The 16558-nt window shown below is 50.4% G+C and overlaps 1 protein-coding gene across 1 annotated transcript in view; it reads right to left on the bottom strand.

The window, feature by feature from the left end:
* Positions 1-16558, bottom strand: part of LOC106738058 (uncharacterized) — an 89275-nt gene that overhangs the window by 22566 nt on the left and 50151 nt on the right. The window contains exons 15-23 of the mRNA XM_019493761.2: positions 16129-16191; positions 15374-15469; positions 12354-12455; positions 11604-11786; positions 9592-9723; positions 8609-8841; positions 7481-7619; positions 6379-6462; positions 3796-3968 (exon numbers count right to left, since the gene is read on the bottom strand). Coding sequence (XP_019349306.2) covers positions 3796-3968; positions 6379-6462; positions 7481-7619; positions 8609-8841; positions 9592-9723; positions 11604-11786; positions 12354-12455; positions 15374-15469; positions 16129-16191 — 1205 coding nt within the window. The remainder of the gene's footprint in view (positions 1-3795; positions 3969-6378; positions 6463-7480; positions 7620-8608; positions 8842-9591; positions 9724-11603; positions 11787-12353; positions 12456-15373; positions 15470-16128; positions 16192-16558) is intronic.

The following is a 16558-nucleotide window of genomic DNA, read 5'->3' as shown; positions in this document are numbered from 1 at the left end:
GGCTGGAAATAATATGGTACATAAGATGCAGCAACTCTGTAATGGATAAATAATATGCCTGCCACAGGACATATCCCCATTTTTTAGTCTGAGAAACTATTTTGAAAGGAGCGTCTTCATTAATGTTGTTCCAGCTGTGCAGGTATTGTATTTCTGCTAACCCTATCTCCCAGTTCCCCAGGAGATCCAGAGGTTTAAGCAGAGGTTGTATGGTAAAGTTTGAGCTGGTTCTCTGCACAAAATCCCTGGTGCAGTTGTTGCTGGGCAAAGAGATGTAAAAGCTGCTGTCACTCATCTCACCCTTCTGGCAAAGGTAATGGTTTTTCTTTTACCTCCATATGTTATAAATGTGGGAGGTTTCCACCCAGCTATTAAATTTAGCTGGGCACCCCAACCATTTCACCAGCAACTGCTTCTTTCTCTCCTTTCCTTTGGTTGCTAGAACTTTTTCAATCCTGTAAACTTTGTCCTGTTTGGGGTTCACTTTTTGTAGTTCTTCAGGATAAGAAGACCCCACGACAGTTTTGTTTTCATAATCTTTTAGGCACTATACAGGTGTCTGCATGTGCCTAATGACTTCGTCTGTTATGAAAATCTCATTGGTGAATGTTTGTTCTTAACCTTTTTCAAATCTCCCTTCAGTCTTAGACACCTTCACATGGTCTGCTTTTCTGAACAGGGGCAATGCTTCTTTTATTTTAAAATAGCCCCCATACATGGCTTTCCACACCTGTGGAGAGTCTAAGAAGTTCACATCAACAGGCCCGGCACAGATAGTTCTGTGAAAGCTGTGGTTATAGCTCTTTATAAACTCTGGTAACACATCAGTGTAGCGACAGGTAGTGTGAGCTGTAAAATACTGTCACATTATTTATTTTAATGGTCTGTTAAACTGTTCTACCACCACCGCTTTCACTTCACTATTCGTCACAAAACGCTGAATATTATACTGCTTTAACAGTTTGCTTAAAGGCTTATTTAAAAATTCTTCCCCCCCCCATCGGTCTGTAATGTTTGAGGTATGAGACCCCCTGTAAAAACGGTTTTAAAGGCCTGAGATGTTTCACCACCTGACTTGTCTTTTAGACCCACAGCCCAGGCATGCTTTGATAATATGTCTATCACTGTTAAGATGTCCTTAACCCCACAATTGTGTTTGGAAAACTGCTGCATATCCACCAAATCTGCCTGCCATTGGGCATCCACATCTGAAACAACACTCTTGTTTCTTTTAAAATGTCTTCTCACCAGTTTGTGTAGGGTGTAAGCGTCCTGATCTGAAAGCCAGGTGGCCACCCGGTTTCTGTTCACAATCTTATTCTGCCTTTTGGCCGCTTCCAAAAGTGAGTTCACCCCACCAAAACTCCTGGCTTCTCCGGGAGCATAGTAAATTTCCTTTAACACAGCCTCCTGGGTAGGCAAGGCTGGTAACTGCAGTGCCCCCCTCACTAACACCTGTATGGTGCATTCAAGTGCCTGAGAACAAATTTAAACCATGGTACAACAAGGTTTATTAATCAGGTAATGAAATACAACATTAACAGTGGTCTTCAGCCTTGTCTTGAGCAGTTGTTCAAATCTACATCATGCAAAAAAACCTTTTCTGAACGGGTGCACTACTTTTTTTATTTGAAAATAGTCCTCTGTACAGCCCTTTATGGTGACTTCCGCAGGCTTGAAGCCCTGCTCAGCGACCTCCAGGGGCTCATAGCCCTGCTCAGTGACCTCCACAGAATCAAAGCCTTGGTTGGTGGCTATTGCCTTTGGACAAAACTGTTACATCGGTCTCCAGTCTTGTCTTGAACGGCTCTCTCTTTCGCACACGAACAAAAACAGTTTGTGCAAAAGACCTTAATTTTTGGAGGGGTGCTGATATACAGGTTTTGAAAAATCTCTATGAATGTGTCATCTACCTGTAAAAAGATTGCAATTAGCACAGATCCCAGACAATTAGAAGAAAAAAACATCCCCACAAAAAATAATCAAAATTAGTTACCTCAGCAGAGCTCCTTGGGACAGGATTGTCCAACACCTCCACACTCTCCACAGGCAGGTCTGACGTGGGCTGTCCGGGGTCTGTCACGGTACCTGACCCTGTTTTGGGAGCCTGGGAATCTGTCTCACTCCCAAATCTCACTCACATCTGCCCCTGTCTGCCTTAGAGCAGTCTCAGACAAACAGAGGGCCCATTTGGAAAGCAGATAGACAGGATGGGTTTGCAGGCTATACCTGACCCCTGTACTCATTCTGGTTGGTCCGGCACTGTATTTGGGGAGGTCCAAGGCCCCTGAAACCCCTGCCAATTGGTTGGGGGTAGTGGGGCGGGTTGATAGAGGGGCCACAAGCTCCCTGCTATCAGATAGACCATGCCTGTGCCTTGTGCTTTAGTACGATGCTATGCAGCATAAGGGGTGGGAGGGGTAGGGTTTGGGGCCTGTTGGGCAACCATGGGCAACTGGTGCCTCTTGAGCCTGGGGGAGCAGCTGCAGAAGCTGGTGGCAGAGCTGGCCAGCACCCACAGAAACCACTAGTGGTGTTGGCAGTGGGGACAGCCCTGGTCATCAACCCTTCTGAAGTCACGCAGCATGGGATAGCACGGGGAATTCTGGAGCCAATATAGCGGTCCAGGGGCCGATAGGTCGAGACTATACCATGTGGTCTAAGGAGGATCTTCAGCACGAGGGGCAGGCTTTGGGGTCTGAATAGGTGGCCCTTCTGATGTCATGGACCATGTGATGGTGGTGTCGTGCACCATATGATGGTGCCAGCACGAGGTTTTTGATGTCATGCATCATGTGACTGGGGACAGAGGGTGGGTTTCTGATATCACACATCATATGACCAGGGACTAGGGCAGGGTTTCTGATGTCACACACCATATAAAGGGAAAGGGAGGCAGGGTTTGTGACATCACACACCATATACGTGGGAAAGGGGTGGGGCACCTGCCAAATTAACAAACTGGTGTCCCTATATACTACTGTCAAGCTTTTCACCATGGGGTTATTGCTGCAAATCTAGTATAGCAAGATAGCAGTAAAAATTTGTTTCCACCTGGTGATAGTTCAGAGAGACTCAAGAGTTTGAGTGTCTCAGTCCCACTCCCACTAAGCATCCTTAGTGTCTTGTGCTGCTCCAACTGTAAACCACCCAGACAGGCTCCAGAAGAGAGGCCAGTGGTGTCTGTGGCTGATTCTTTCACATCTAGGATGATGTCCAGCTCTCAGAGTTCCCCTCAGTCTCTATTCAGAGATGCAGCAGCAACACTACTCTGATCACTGGGGTGCTCTTTCCTCATCACTGACCTATCTGATCAAGGGTGGGTTTTCAAAAGCATGCAATACAGTCCAAATGCAGCTACTGACAGAATTAACCAAATAATCCACATCAGGTCCAAAGAGGGTGGTTGGGACACTGTGGAAAATCCCACACTTCTCCCAAAGCCACAGAGTGAAACTCTTGAGCCCTCTACGGCCTGGCACTACCCTTCAGTGATTGTCCAACCAAGCAGAATGGAAGCTGCATAGTACTGATTATCATCACTTATTTGTTAACTATTCATGCAAGAACCACAAAGCACTTTACCAAGGTGGGTATTTATTATCCCCATTTTATAGCAAGAAGGGACAATTGAAGCAGAAAGTCAGTCACACTGGAGGTACCAAACATCAGGCATCTCTACAGAAGCAGCACTTCTGTCAAGAACACAGGCCCTTCCCTCCTTCCCTCCTCAGCTATTCCAAGTTGCTGGAATATTGGAAGCTCTGGGAGTCCCTGGTCTCTCTCATCACTCACGTCTCCATTTCCACATCCAGCTCCTTCTCCAACCTCTGGGTCAGCTTGCACGCCACCTGGTCCTTCCAGCTTCCCTGGATAGCCCACAGCTCACTGTCCTTGCACAACCGCTTCTCACCCACAGCCTCCTTTAGCTCACTGTGCTGCAGGGTGGCAATTTCCTGGATGCGCTCCTGCAGGACAAGATGAGCAAGCAGACTGCTCAGCTCAACCAACCACAGGATTTACATACCACACATATACCCCAGTGGCCAGCAGTGTATGGACCCGAATCAAAAGTTCCTCAAAACCTGGGGAGGACAGGTCAGATTCAGGCTCATCTCTTGGATTCAGGAGAGGAAAGCGTGGAACATGGGTTGGAAGACAGGATCCTTGACATCTCAGGGAAGTATAAACTACCTCCTCCCTCTGCCCCTGAATGGGAACCTAAGTAGCTCACCCCAGACCTTCTGCAGAGACCTTCTTGGCCATACAGAGCCCCAGAACATGTGATTTTAAGGGTGGGGAAATGCAACCTGCTAGGCACCTAGACACATTCATAGATTCATAGATGATTCATAGATTCATAGATGTTAGGGTCGGAAGGGACCTCAATAGATCATGGAGTCCGACCCCCTGCATAAGCAGGAAAGAGTGCTGGGTCTAGATAACCCCAGCTAGATGCTCATCTAACCTCCTCTTGAAGAGCCCCAGGGTAGGGGAGAGCACAACCTCCCTTGGGAGCCCGTTCCAGACCTTGGCCACTCGAACTGTGAAGAAGTTCTTCCTAATGTCCAATCTAAATCTGCTCTCTACTAGCTTGTGGCCATTGTTTCTTGTAACCCCCGGGGGCGCCTTGGTGAATAAATACTCACCAATTCCCTTCTGTGCCCCCGTGATGAACTTAAAGGCAGCCACAAGGTCGCCTCTCAACCTTCTCTTGCGGAGGCTGAAAAGGTCCAGTTTCTCTAGTCTCTCCTCATAGGGCTTGGTCTGCAGGCCCTTGACCATACGAGTTTCCCTTCTCTGGACCCTCTCCAGGTTATCCGCATCCTTCTTGAAGTGTGGCGCCCAGAATTGCACGCAGTACTCCAACTGCGGTCTGACCAGCGCCCTATAGAGGGGAAGTATCACCTCCCTGGACCTATTCGTCATGCATCTGCTGATGCACGATAAAGTGCCATTGGCTTTTCTGATGGCTTCGTCACACTGCCGGCTCATGTTCATCTTGGAGTCCACTAGGACTCCAAGATCCCTTTCCACCTCTGTGCCACCCAGCAGGTCATTCCCTAGGCTGTAGGTGTGCTGGACATTTTTCCTCCCTAGGTGCAGCACTTTGCATTTCTCCTTGTTGAACTGCATCCTGTTGTTTTCTGCCCACTTGTCCAACCTATCCAGGTCTGCCTGCAGCTGTTCCCTGCCCTCCGGCGTGTCCACTTCTCCCCATAGCTTTGTGTCATCTGCAAACTTGGACAGAGTACATTTCACTCCCTCGTCCAAGTCACTGATGAAGACATTAAACAGTATCGGTCCAAGGACCGAGCCCTGCGGGACCCCACTGCCCACACCCTTCCAGGTCAAGACCGACCCATCCACCACGACTCTTTGGGTGCGACCCTCTAGCCAATTCGCTACCCACCGGACTGTGTAGTCATCCACATCACAGCCTCTTAACTTGTTCACCAGCATGGGGTGGGATACCGTATCGAAGGCCTTCCTGAAGTCTAAGTATACGACATCCACCCCTCCTCCTGTGTCCAGGCATTTCGTAACCTGGTCATAGAAAGAGACTAGATTGGTCAGGCACGATCTGCCCGCCACAAACCCGTGCTGGTTTCCCCTCAGCATAATTTGCCCTGCTGGGCTCTCACAAATGTGAGCCTTGATAATTTTTTCAAAGACTTTACCAAGGATGGAGGTGAGATTGACTGGCCTATAGTTGCCCGGGTCCTCCTTCCTCCCCTTTTTGAAAATGGGGACCACGTTAGCCCTTTTCCAGTCCTCCGGGACTTGGCCCGTGCGCCACGAGCGTTCGAATATTCCCGCCAGTGGCTCTGCAATGATGTCGGCCAGTGCCTTCAGCACCCTCGGATGGAGCTCATCCAGGCCTGCCAACTTAAAGGCATCCAGTTCTTCCAAGTGACTCTGCACCACCTCAGGAGCTACGTATGGAAGTCTGGCGCCTTGCTGCTGCCTCTCTACAACCTCAGTGAGAGACTTGTCGTGTCCCTCACTTAGGAACACTGAGGCAAAGAACTCGTTGAGGAGTTCAGCCTTGTCCCCCCTGTCTGTCACCAATTGTTTCTGCCCATTTAGCAGGGGTCCTATTCCTCTCTGGGCCTTCCTTTTACTCCCAATATATCTAAAAAATAATTTCTTGTTGTCTACATTGCTACAGAGGTCCTGTAGAGGGGCAGAAGGGGGATGGCTCACCTCAGTGTTAGCATCTCTTGGCGGACAGTAGAGCCAAGAACAGTTCCTGCTCGGCTCTAGAGAAAACCCTGACTGAAGAGTAATGGATAGGACTCAGTTGCATGGAACAGGGTCAAAGAGCAGAAAAGCCCCACCTATGCAGGACCACTCCATGGTCATGAAGAGACTTACCTGGATCAGCTGCTCCTTCAGGGCCTCCAGAGCTTCCTCCTTTTCTAAAAGAAGCTGCTCCTGCTGCTGCTTCAGCTCCCATTTCTGCAGATACAGAGGGCTCTCACTGCCATCAGGGAAAGTTAAACAGTATCCCTGGTGTTTGTCTGCACTGATGTAGCACTGGTGGGCAGTGTCTTGGCAACAAGAGCAGCCACTAATGGCTTTTCCCCTTCCTCTCCCTTCCCTATGGGCATCTATCTGGCTGGCACTAGAAAACCTCAGGGAGCATGTTTAGTTTCTCTTTGCTTGCTCACTCTATTCAGAGGTTGATCCTTGAAAGACACTGGAGGCTAGTGACCTGATTTGGTCCATTTTGTATCGGGCATTTCAGGAGCGGGCAGTAGAACCAAGATGAATCAGTGTGAGCAACACAGAAGGGAAACGTAGCACTGAAGGCATTGTCCAGTGGCCCACTCAATTCCATAGAGAAATCTGTGCCTGGATTTAAGCGATATCACTGTCATGTTCCCAAGTTACCCTCACCATGACGCTATACCAAGGAGCACAACCTTATGACAGTTTGTCAGAGATGGCAAGCTTGCAGAAAAGCCCAAGAATTGTTCTTGGTCCTACAGGAATTGTTAGATTTCCCTGTATGACTGTTTTTCCATCTATGCCTTAGCGCCCCAACCAAGACGGTGGCCATGTTGTGCTCTGTGCTGTACATAGGAATGAGAAAGAGTCTGTTCTTTGAAGACCAGGCAGTCTAAACAAACAGGGCAGCCAAAGGATTTGCTACCCATGGGTCAGGTGTAGGCTGCACACAGACCCATATCTCAGGCAGTGGCCAGTCCCCAATGCTTCAGAAAAAGGAAAAGGAAAAGGCTACAATGCTTTTGGCCAATTGTGTTGCAAAGAGAGGATGATTCCCCACTGCCTCCTGTAATGCACAGCATCTGCCTTAAGGCAAAGAAAGTTAGGACCCTGATCCTGGTCAGAAAAACAGCAAAGTTAATACTGTACAGAAAACCACATAGCCCATTTTAAGGATATGTCTATGTAGTGAATGAGCTCTTCAAGTAACAATAATTTCCTCTGTACGCCTATTAACTTGCATTACCTTTTCCATCTGGACCTGAAGGATGGTGTGTTTCTGAGCCTCTATCTCTTGCTGCAAGTCCCTGAGGTAGTGCTGAATTTCTTCCCTCAGTCGACCGAGGATCTGAAGGGCATGGCCGGGAGAGAGGTAAGATGGGCTCCTGGATAAAATAAACAGAAGATTGGGAAGAGAACCAGGAACGCGGGTGTACCCCGCACGGGTCACTCCTTGTAACAGTAGGTCTGCTAGGACTGAGCTTGGGTTGCCTGGACTAGAAAGAAAGAGCTACCACTGTTTTGAACTAAGGGGCTCAAAGCAGACAATAGAGGGTGACTGAGCACCACATTGCTAGCAGGGTCTATACTTGAAGCACTCATCCTCTGTTCTTTCCAGGGAACGTTCTCTTGGGGACAGCACTGCTGGAGATCTATGAGATCTGATCCATGTTTTATAATGAACTTCCTACATAACTAAAAGCTGCTTCCTCAAGTAGTAACACCAAAGCATAGACTGAAGGGCCTGGCAGTGTTGTTTCTGTCCCAGTTGTGGCAGCATTACTCTCAACCCATCATTCCTGTGAACCTTTTCCTAGGGTTCCAGCCACAAGAGTAAAGAGCCCTTTAGCAACCTCTTGCTTCCCCTGATCACAGGAAATGCCACCAGTTCTCCCCCAAGGATTCCACCCTGCAGCAATAGGGATACATGAATCAAGCTCTCACGCAGTCTTTCCAGATACAGAGAGTAAAATTCAGCCCTGAGCTGGGAGCCAAGGGCAGCCCAAAGCCTAGGTAACACCTATGCCCCACTGGCCATAAGCAGGATCTGTGTGCTGCCTAGGCCTTTGGCTGGCCTCAGATTTACCTATGCATAGCAAAACAAATGCAACTGAATCTGCCTGGCTATTGGTCAGTGCAGGGTGAAGGCAGGGTAGGCTTGCACTTAAACTAACAAAAGTATATCTATCTATCTATCTATCTATCTATCTATCTATCTATCTATCTATCTATCTATCTATCTATCTATCTATCTATCTAATCACAAGCTTTCATGGGTTGAAGCTCATTCCATCAGATGCTGTGGCTGTGAAGGGTGAGAAAACAAACAGTTTGGGCCTCCAGAGACAGAAACCAGGGGGTTAAAGGGCCTTACCTATGTGCCATCCAGGAAGCGCTCTGTCCCCTGGCTCTCTCAGGCAGCAAGTCCTGGAGGTGCTGGCACACCAAGCCAATCTCCCTGGCCACTGAGTGCTCAGCCCACTCAGCACTGGACAGTGCCTCCTGCTCCCAGAAGGATGCTTCACTCTGCTTGGCTTGCAAGAGGCACTGCTTCTCCTCTAGTTGCCGCAGCCTTGCTCTCAGTTGGTCACGCTCCTGTATTGTCTCCTAGCGTCACAACCACAAGAAAGAGCACATTGGCAAACACAGTAGCGATGCATAGAGGGTACATGGGGGTGCATGTGCACCCCCTGAGAGTGCTGGTGCACCCCCTGTCAGGCTGCGCTCCCTGTTTAGGTGATGGGCAGAGGGACAGCAGGAGCACTGTGTTCCCCACCCCCTGTAAACACCAGCCAGGTAGTGGGGCTGCCACCAAAAGTGGCCACGCCGCTTCTGGAAGTGGCACGGCTGTTTTTTTGGTGAGAGAGATTGGCTGCCAGGGGACCCCCCCACCCCCCAGTCAGTGCAATTAGCTGCTGGGGGACCCCCCCCCCAGGTTGCTATCTGGTGTCAAGGGGGTATGTGCCCCCCCACCGCCCCCGACACAAGAGGCACCAGTCGCCCATGAGCAAACACTTGCTCTTCCTGGGCAGCAGGCTCTGAGCAGCGCAGGGCAGAACATCTTGATTGCTACTGCTTGAGGTGAATGTCTGTATCCCTTCCATTGGGAGGGCCAAGAAAATACCCTGCTCAGCAAAGCTCATTTTTTCAGCAAAGCCCAGTTTGCCAGTGTGACCAGGCAAATCAGTCAGATGCCAGCAGCTTCGCTCCTGGCCAGCAGTGTCATCGGGGCTCTCATGACAGGGTCTGCCCTGTCACTGTGCCTCTGAATTCATCATACCTCACTCCCAGTGATAGGCATGTGAGACCAAAGCTTTCCCCTGCCTCCTTAGATAGCTCCTATATCTGTCTTCCCACCTGCTCCAGTTCCTCCCGAAGTTTCTGTAATGCTTCCATTTTCTCCTCCTGAAGCAAAGTCTGCAAGTCTTCTAGGGCCACCTGCTTCTCTTGCTTGAGTGAGCAGGTAAGGAGTTCCAGGTCTTGGATTTGCTGCAGTACAAGCCATTAGAAACAAAGCATCACTCTAGCCCAGCCTAGCCATGGCCCTGACATTATGGGCTATCTTCAAGCCAACTTGCATGCTCAGGGCAGAATAAGAACTCTCTATCCTGAAGAAAGTCCTTTACAATGCACTGCCTCAGCCCTCAGTCACATGGGAAGGCTGAAAAGAGTGCCTGACATGGCTACTGCCCATTGCTTAGTACAGACTCTAGATCAGGGGTGGGCAAAATACAGCCAGCAGGCTGGATCTGGCCCACAGAGGAGCTTTGTCTGGTGGCACCTGGCCATGGCACATCCTGCTGCCCTCTGGAGCTGGGGCAGCTCCATGGCTGGACTGCCTTTCTAGGAAGTCCGGGCAGTGGCAGCTCTTTCTGGCTGCCACTGAAAAGCAGCTCTTCTCCTTTGCCACTGCCAGGAAGTTCTTGCTGTAGCTGCCTGGAGTCTGCACCATGCTGGGCTGTCCTGTGTGTCCGTCACTGCCACCTCTGGGCTGCCCTGCAGCTGCTCTGCACTGTCACCACTGCCCCAGTGGGCAGCCCAGAGGCAGCAGTGACAGAGACGCAGGTGGCACAGGCTCCAGATGGCTGCAGCGACAACTGTCCAGCAGTGGCGAGGTGGGGAGCTGCTTTTCCCCCGTGCCGAGCAACAATTTTTCTGCTCGGCACCATCACCGCTGCTACTGCTCAGCCTGAACAGGCAAATCCAGAGCAGGCATGGGGCATGCTGAGTCAGGGCTGTGTGCACTGGTCCCCATTGGTACCAGAGGCTGGGACTAGTGATGCTGGCAGCCAGGAGCTGCCACTGCCCAGGCTGCCTAGAAAGGCATTTCAGCTGCAGAGCTGCCCCAGCCCTGCTGCATGCCCAGGGGCGGCAGGACATGCCACAGCTGGTTGGTGAGGACTGGGTGCAGGTCATGCTGGGGCTACACACGGTTGGCGGTGGCGAGCAGGTGCCACAGGGTGTGCCAGCTCCAAGCTGTTGCAGGGCACGGACAGGTGCTGACTGGCTTAGGGGGGCACGTGCAGGGGAGCTACCATGCACACCCCACCATACCCACAGCCACACCCTCTATCCCACACAATCACACACCCCACAAACACCGAACCCACCCACACTCTCCACAGTCACATGCACGTGCCTCTGGAGGGAGCCATGTAACCTGCTACCCACAAACATCCCACAGCACACGTGGACTCACACGTATACCCCCAGGGGCTGCTGGGAAATGGAGCCCACTACAGGCCCGACCCAGCCCCACAGGCTGGACTTTGCCTGCCCCCGCACTAGGCTATTGGGTCAAAAGGTGAGAGGGCCCTTCTCCTTTCCTGGGGTCTCACACATGTTAGTCACAGGTTCTACATAGCTAAACTCTGGGGACTTACGCACAGATCTAGGCCATCCTGTTTTGCTGCGCCGCTGCCCAGAACACAGCCCTGCTGAGCACAGTCAGTGGGCACATGCAGAGCTGAATCTCATGCTGTGTGCATGTGTTAAGAACTGCAGTTGCAGTTATGCAGCTGTGTGTACGCCATTCAGGCATGTGAAGTGAACTAGGATTTAGGCCTTAGTCTCTCTATGCCTCCATTTTCCATCTGTAAAATGGGGATAATAACCCAGCCTTATCTTACAGCAGTGTTGTGAGCTAAGTACATTGAAGACTGTGAGGTGCTCAGATATTTCAGTAAGAAGCTATTTAACAACCTAAGATAGGGAGGACAGAGAGAGGCAATCATTTGCCAAAGCCACAAAGCAAGTCATTGCTTAAACTGGAATGAGACCCAAGAGCTCTAACTTAATTTCTACAGATGATAGAGAATGCTCCCTCCAGCCAGATTTTGTGCTCGTAGATGGTTTGTGGAAACACCAACCTTCTGGAGCTCCAGGATCCTAGTCTGCAATGCTGATCCCTTCCTCCTCTCTTTCTCCAGGGCCTTCTGGAGGTCAGCTTGCACTCTGTGGCTCTGCTCCTCCAGTGTTTCACATTGCAACCGGAGTGCTTCCTTTTCCTTGGCTTCCCAGTTACTTTGCCCTTGAAGCAGGGCATTCTGAACCTGGGATCATACAGAACCACATGAGTGTAAACACTACCCTACCCCTAGGAAGAACAGGTAATGAGAAATGAACACATCCATAATACACTGAACTGCTGAGCTGAAAAGCTTTGGTACCCACAGGAAGTTCCCCAAAATACTGGTGAGAAGCATGGATGTATAAAATACTGCAGCTGGATAGGGCAGTCTTCCGCTGATATAGCCTATGGCTATATCATGGGAATGATACTGGAGTCTGACCCCAAGAAAGAAGAAGAGCATCCCCTGGATCAATATGCCTCCTTCATCCATCAGCCTTTCTCCCAAGCCTTTCCACAAGAGGCCAGCCAGCAAAGATATGATTCCAAGGTTGATTGTGGGACAGCGGTGATTTCTACAGCATACCCCCTACCTCCTCCCCTTGACAACAGCAGGTCCCTGCAGCCCTGGAGCCACCTCATACTGGCTTTCAAGCTTTATTGTCTGAGAGTGGGATAGAAATTACTGCCCTTGTGGGGAACACTTTGTACCACACAGCCAGTATTCTGAGCCATCCATTCCCCCTGAAGGTAAGAGGATTGACTGTACCATCTCCTTGGCCTCTGCCCTCAACTCTCTGAGTAGTTGCTGGGTATGTTCCTTCTGCATCCTCATGGCTTCTTGCTGTTGGCGAAGTTTTGCATCTTGGGCCTGGGTAGAACAGTAAAGAGCTGAACAAGCTGCCTCACTAGTCCTTGTCCTCAGGTTTCAATCATTCTGGGCTGGGTGGGTCTGAGGGCAGTGTGCTGTGTGCACTCCTAGTACTGTGCCCCACAGGAGCTCTGGATGGTGTGACACCAGGGTCATAGCATTCTTGTGTCAGTGCAGTTCCCTACTCAGGCTTGTGCCTCAGTGATACCAGCAGGCCTCTAGCCTCCAGGAAGCCCTGGACCATTGCCAGGTCCACCGCTGCTTCATGGCAACCTCAAGAACACCACAAAACAGCTTGGTTTCCCACTTCCATCCCTGATTAGGAAAGGAAACACTGTTAATTGAATATCCACCTGGTCTGGCCACTGCATTTCTGTTTCAGATTCTGTTATTACAGACAGCTCACTCTGAATTAAGTACATAGGGGTTAAAATACCTTCTTTAAATACATAGGGGGTAAAAAGAAGGTAGCGAGTAATGTGGGGCCTCTGCAAGGCACGGTAGGAAATCTGGTCATTGCTCCAGATGACAAAGCTAACCTATTTAACAATTTCTTTGCCTCCATTTTTCTGAGCAGGGACCAGGTCACCCCCCCGCCCTGACCCACTGGGACCACCGTAGGCCCCAGGGGAGGCACACCCAGGCCTAGGGTCAGTGAGGATCTAGTCAGGGAACTTCTGGAGGGATTGGATGTATTTAAATCAGCTGATCCTGATGATCTCCACCCCAGAGTGCTGACGGAATTAGCAGAGGTCATTGTGGGACCTCTGGCACAGCTTTACGAGCACTCATGGTGCTCTGGTGTGGTGCCAGAGGACTGGAAAAGTGCCAATGTGGTTCCCATTTTCAAAAAAGGGAGAAAGGAGGACCCAGGGAACTATAGGCCAGTTAGTCTTACCTCGATCCTGGGTAAGCTTTTTGAGAGAATTGTCCTGGTGCATGTCTGTGAGGGGCCAGCAGGGGAGATTATGCTTAGGGGCAACCAACATGGGTTCATTAGAGGCAGGTCCTGTCAGACCAACCTAGTGGCCTTCTATGACTAGGTTCACAAAATCCTTAGACACAGGTGTAGCAGTGGACATAGTATTTCTGAACTTTAGGAAGGCCTTCAACACTGTCTCTCACCCCATTCTCATTAAAAAATTAAGGGACTGTGGGGTTGACACTTACACAGTCAATTGGGTTGCTAACTGGCTGGAGGGTTGCACCCAGAGAGTGGTGGTGGACGGGTCTTATTCGATCTGGAGGGATGTGGACAGTGGGGTCCCCCAGGGCTCATTCCTCGGGCCTGCACTGTTCAACATCTCATCAGTGGCTTGGATGAGGGGGTAAAAAGCACCCTGTTTAAATTCACAGACGACACTAAGATGGGGGGAGAAGTGGCCACGCTGGAAAGGAGGAATAGGCTACAATCAGACCTAGACAGGTTACAGGGATAGGCCGATGAGAACAGGATGGATTTCAACACTGACAAGTGCAAGGTACTACACCTGGGGGGGAAGAACCAGCAGCATACCTACAGGCTGGGGAACTCGCTTCTCTTCAGAGCAAAGGCAGAAAAGGATCTTGGGGTCATTATTGATGCCAAAATGAACATGGGCCAACAGTGTGGGGACACGGTCAGGAAAGCCAACTGTACCTTGTCATGCATCCACAGATGCATCTCGAGCAGGTCTAAGGAGGTGGTCCTCCCCCTCTATGCGACATTAGTCAGGCTGCAGTTGGAGTACTGCGTCCAGTTCTGGGCGCCGCACTTCAGTAGGGATGTGGACAGCATGGAGAGGGTCCAGAGGAGGGCCACCCGCATGATCGGGGGTCAGCAGGGCAGGCCCTACGAGGAGAGGCTGAGGGACCTGAACCTGTTCAGCCTCCACAAGAGAAGGCTGGGGGGGATCTACTGGCCATTTACGAACTAGTCAGGGGGGACCAGCAGGCACTGGGGGAGTCCCTGCTCCCCCGAGCGCTACCAGGAGTGACTAGAAATAACGGTCACAAGCTGGCAGAGGGTAGATTCAGACTAGACATCAGGAGGCGCTACTTCACTGTCAGGGCGGCTAGGATCTGGAACCAACTTCCAAGAGAATTGGTGCTGGCTCCTACCCTGGGGGTCTTTAAGAGGAGGCTAGATGAACACCTTGCTGGGGTCATTTGACCCCAGTACTCTTTCCTGCCATGGCAGGGGGTCGGACTTGATGATCTACTCAGGTCCCTTCTGACCCTACAAACTATGAAACTATGAAGGCTCTCACCTCACAGCTCAGGCATCCCAGCCTTCCAAGCCCTAGGAGCAGGCAGTGAGAAGGAACTGCTGTCTCAGAGATAGAAATGAGACTGAGCAGCAGGGAAGATGAGTTCTCTCTGCCTCAGACTCTCTGTCTACCCTTGCGCCTGTCCTTTTCTGCTTTCCATGCCTCAGGTTTCCCATCTGTAACCTCATGGTATGGTAAAATGAAACACTTCATCTGCCTCTATCTGTAAAGAAAATTAAGGTCACCAGAAGGAAGATGCCAGACATATTCTTATACTGGCCCTTACAAAGAACTCCGGTCCACACATGGGCGACACCTCCATCTATTGCCCAGGGAAACGATGCTATATGGTGAGCATAGCAGTCACATCACCAAGTCAAGGATGTGAGGCAACTGGAGTGCATGCGTCAAGGCTTTCCTGCCAATAGATGCAGTGGTACTGGGGACATGGCCCCTTCTCCTGCTCTGTTCTGAGATAAGACACCCCTGATTGTTCGTAGTTGACTCACTGCCCTGTGTCAAACAGGGGGCCAGAAAAGGTGGCCATAATGGTCCTTTTTGTCCTTGAAACCTGCACACATGACACACATCCCACTGAGACCTACCTTACCTTGTCTTGTAACATGACCCATCCACCCCCTCTGTCCCAATCTGAGGGGCATAGTTCACCTCCAAAATCCTGGTGAGGTTCTCCACTTTCTTCTGGAAGGAAGAGGATTGATCCTGTAAGGCTGTATCCTTCACCTGTTCCAGAGTCTCTGCAAACTGAGCAGATAAGAATGAGAATGGAGAGTGTCACTTCTTAATCCCAGACTGAGCTCATCTGCCCAGCTGGAACATACCCATCCCCACACAGTGGGCACATCTACATGAGACACTACTGCACAGTGGCTACTGCACATTTATTTAGTACTTGTACAATCAAATACTAAATAACTGCACACTAACCAGAGTTATTGTGCAGTAGCATTTGCAAACACCTTTTAAGTGCTGCTATTGCACAGTAGCCTAATAACACTGTGCAGTGGCATATTAGCACCGTTGGTGCTATGCGCTACTGCACAGTATTATTTGGCTACTGCAGTTAGCATCTCATGTAGATGCACCCACTGAGATGTAGGATGGGCCTGCCTGAGAAGGGGATGCTACTGGTGGATGCACTTTTGTTGCTGGTTTCTCATGCAGCCACCTCCTTCCAGTATTTCGCAGCTGCATTATACAGAAAAAGCAGGATCACTGGAGGACATCATGGGGCCCACTCACCATACCACCTCTGTTTCTGGAACAGCACATCCTGCATCTCTGCAGGGGATGGACAAAGTGACCCTTGAGGTCACTGCCCATCCTGTGATTCTATGATTTACTGCAACCCTCGAGATTCCACAGGGACTGAAGATGCCAAAATGCATCTATGCAGAACAAACCTCTTGGAGCTCCTGCTGCTTCTGGTGCTGTAGATCCTCTCTCTGCTGAGCCAGTGCCAGCTCCTATAAGCATAGGAAATAGCATCCTTGTCATCTAGCTCAGCCCCAAACCCAAAGAGAACTCCCTAAGGTCCCTTCTGCTGCCTGTGTCATTGTTTTGCAGGCTTGAAGAGCCAGGAACTGCACAGTGGCAGATTTTCCATCAAAGCCTGCCTGCATATGCTGCAGCTGGGAGTAGCTGGACTGAATATAGGATGTGAACACAACCAGGACACCCAGGACAGTCCCTCTCCCATGTAGCTGGAGCGGGTCTGCAGCTTTTAATAAATATAGTTAAACTAAACAGGGGGAGAAAGAACATCAGAAAAGGAAGGACCCCCCTACCACCCCGCTCACTAGGGGAAGCCCCTGCCTTTCTGTTGGCTCAGGC

Source organism: Alligator mississippiensis, chromosome 10, assembly GCF_030867095.1.
Source record: "Alligator mississippiensis isolate rAllMis1 chromosome 10, rAllMis1, whole genome shotgun sequence".
NCBI lineage: Eukaryota > Metazoa > Chordata > Crocodylia > Alligatoridae > Alligator > Alligator mississippiensis.
The sequence above is the reverse complement of the archived record's forward strand: the minus strand, read 5'-3'. Positions and strand labels throughout refer to the sequence as shown.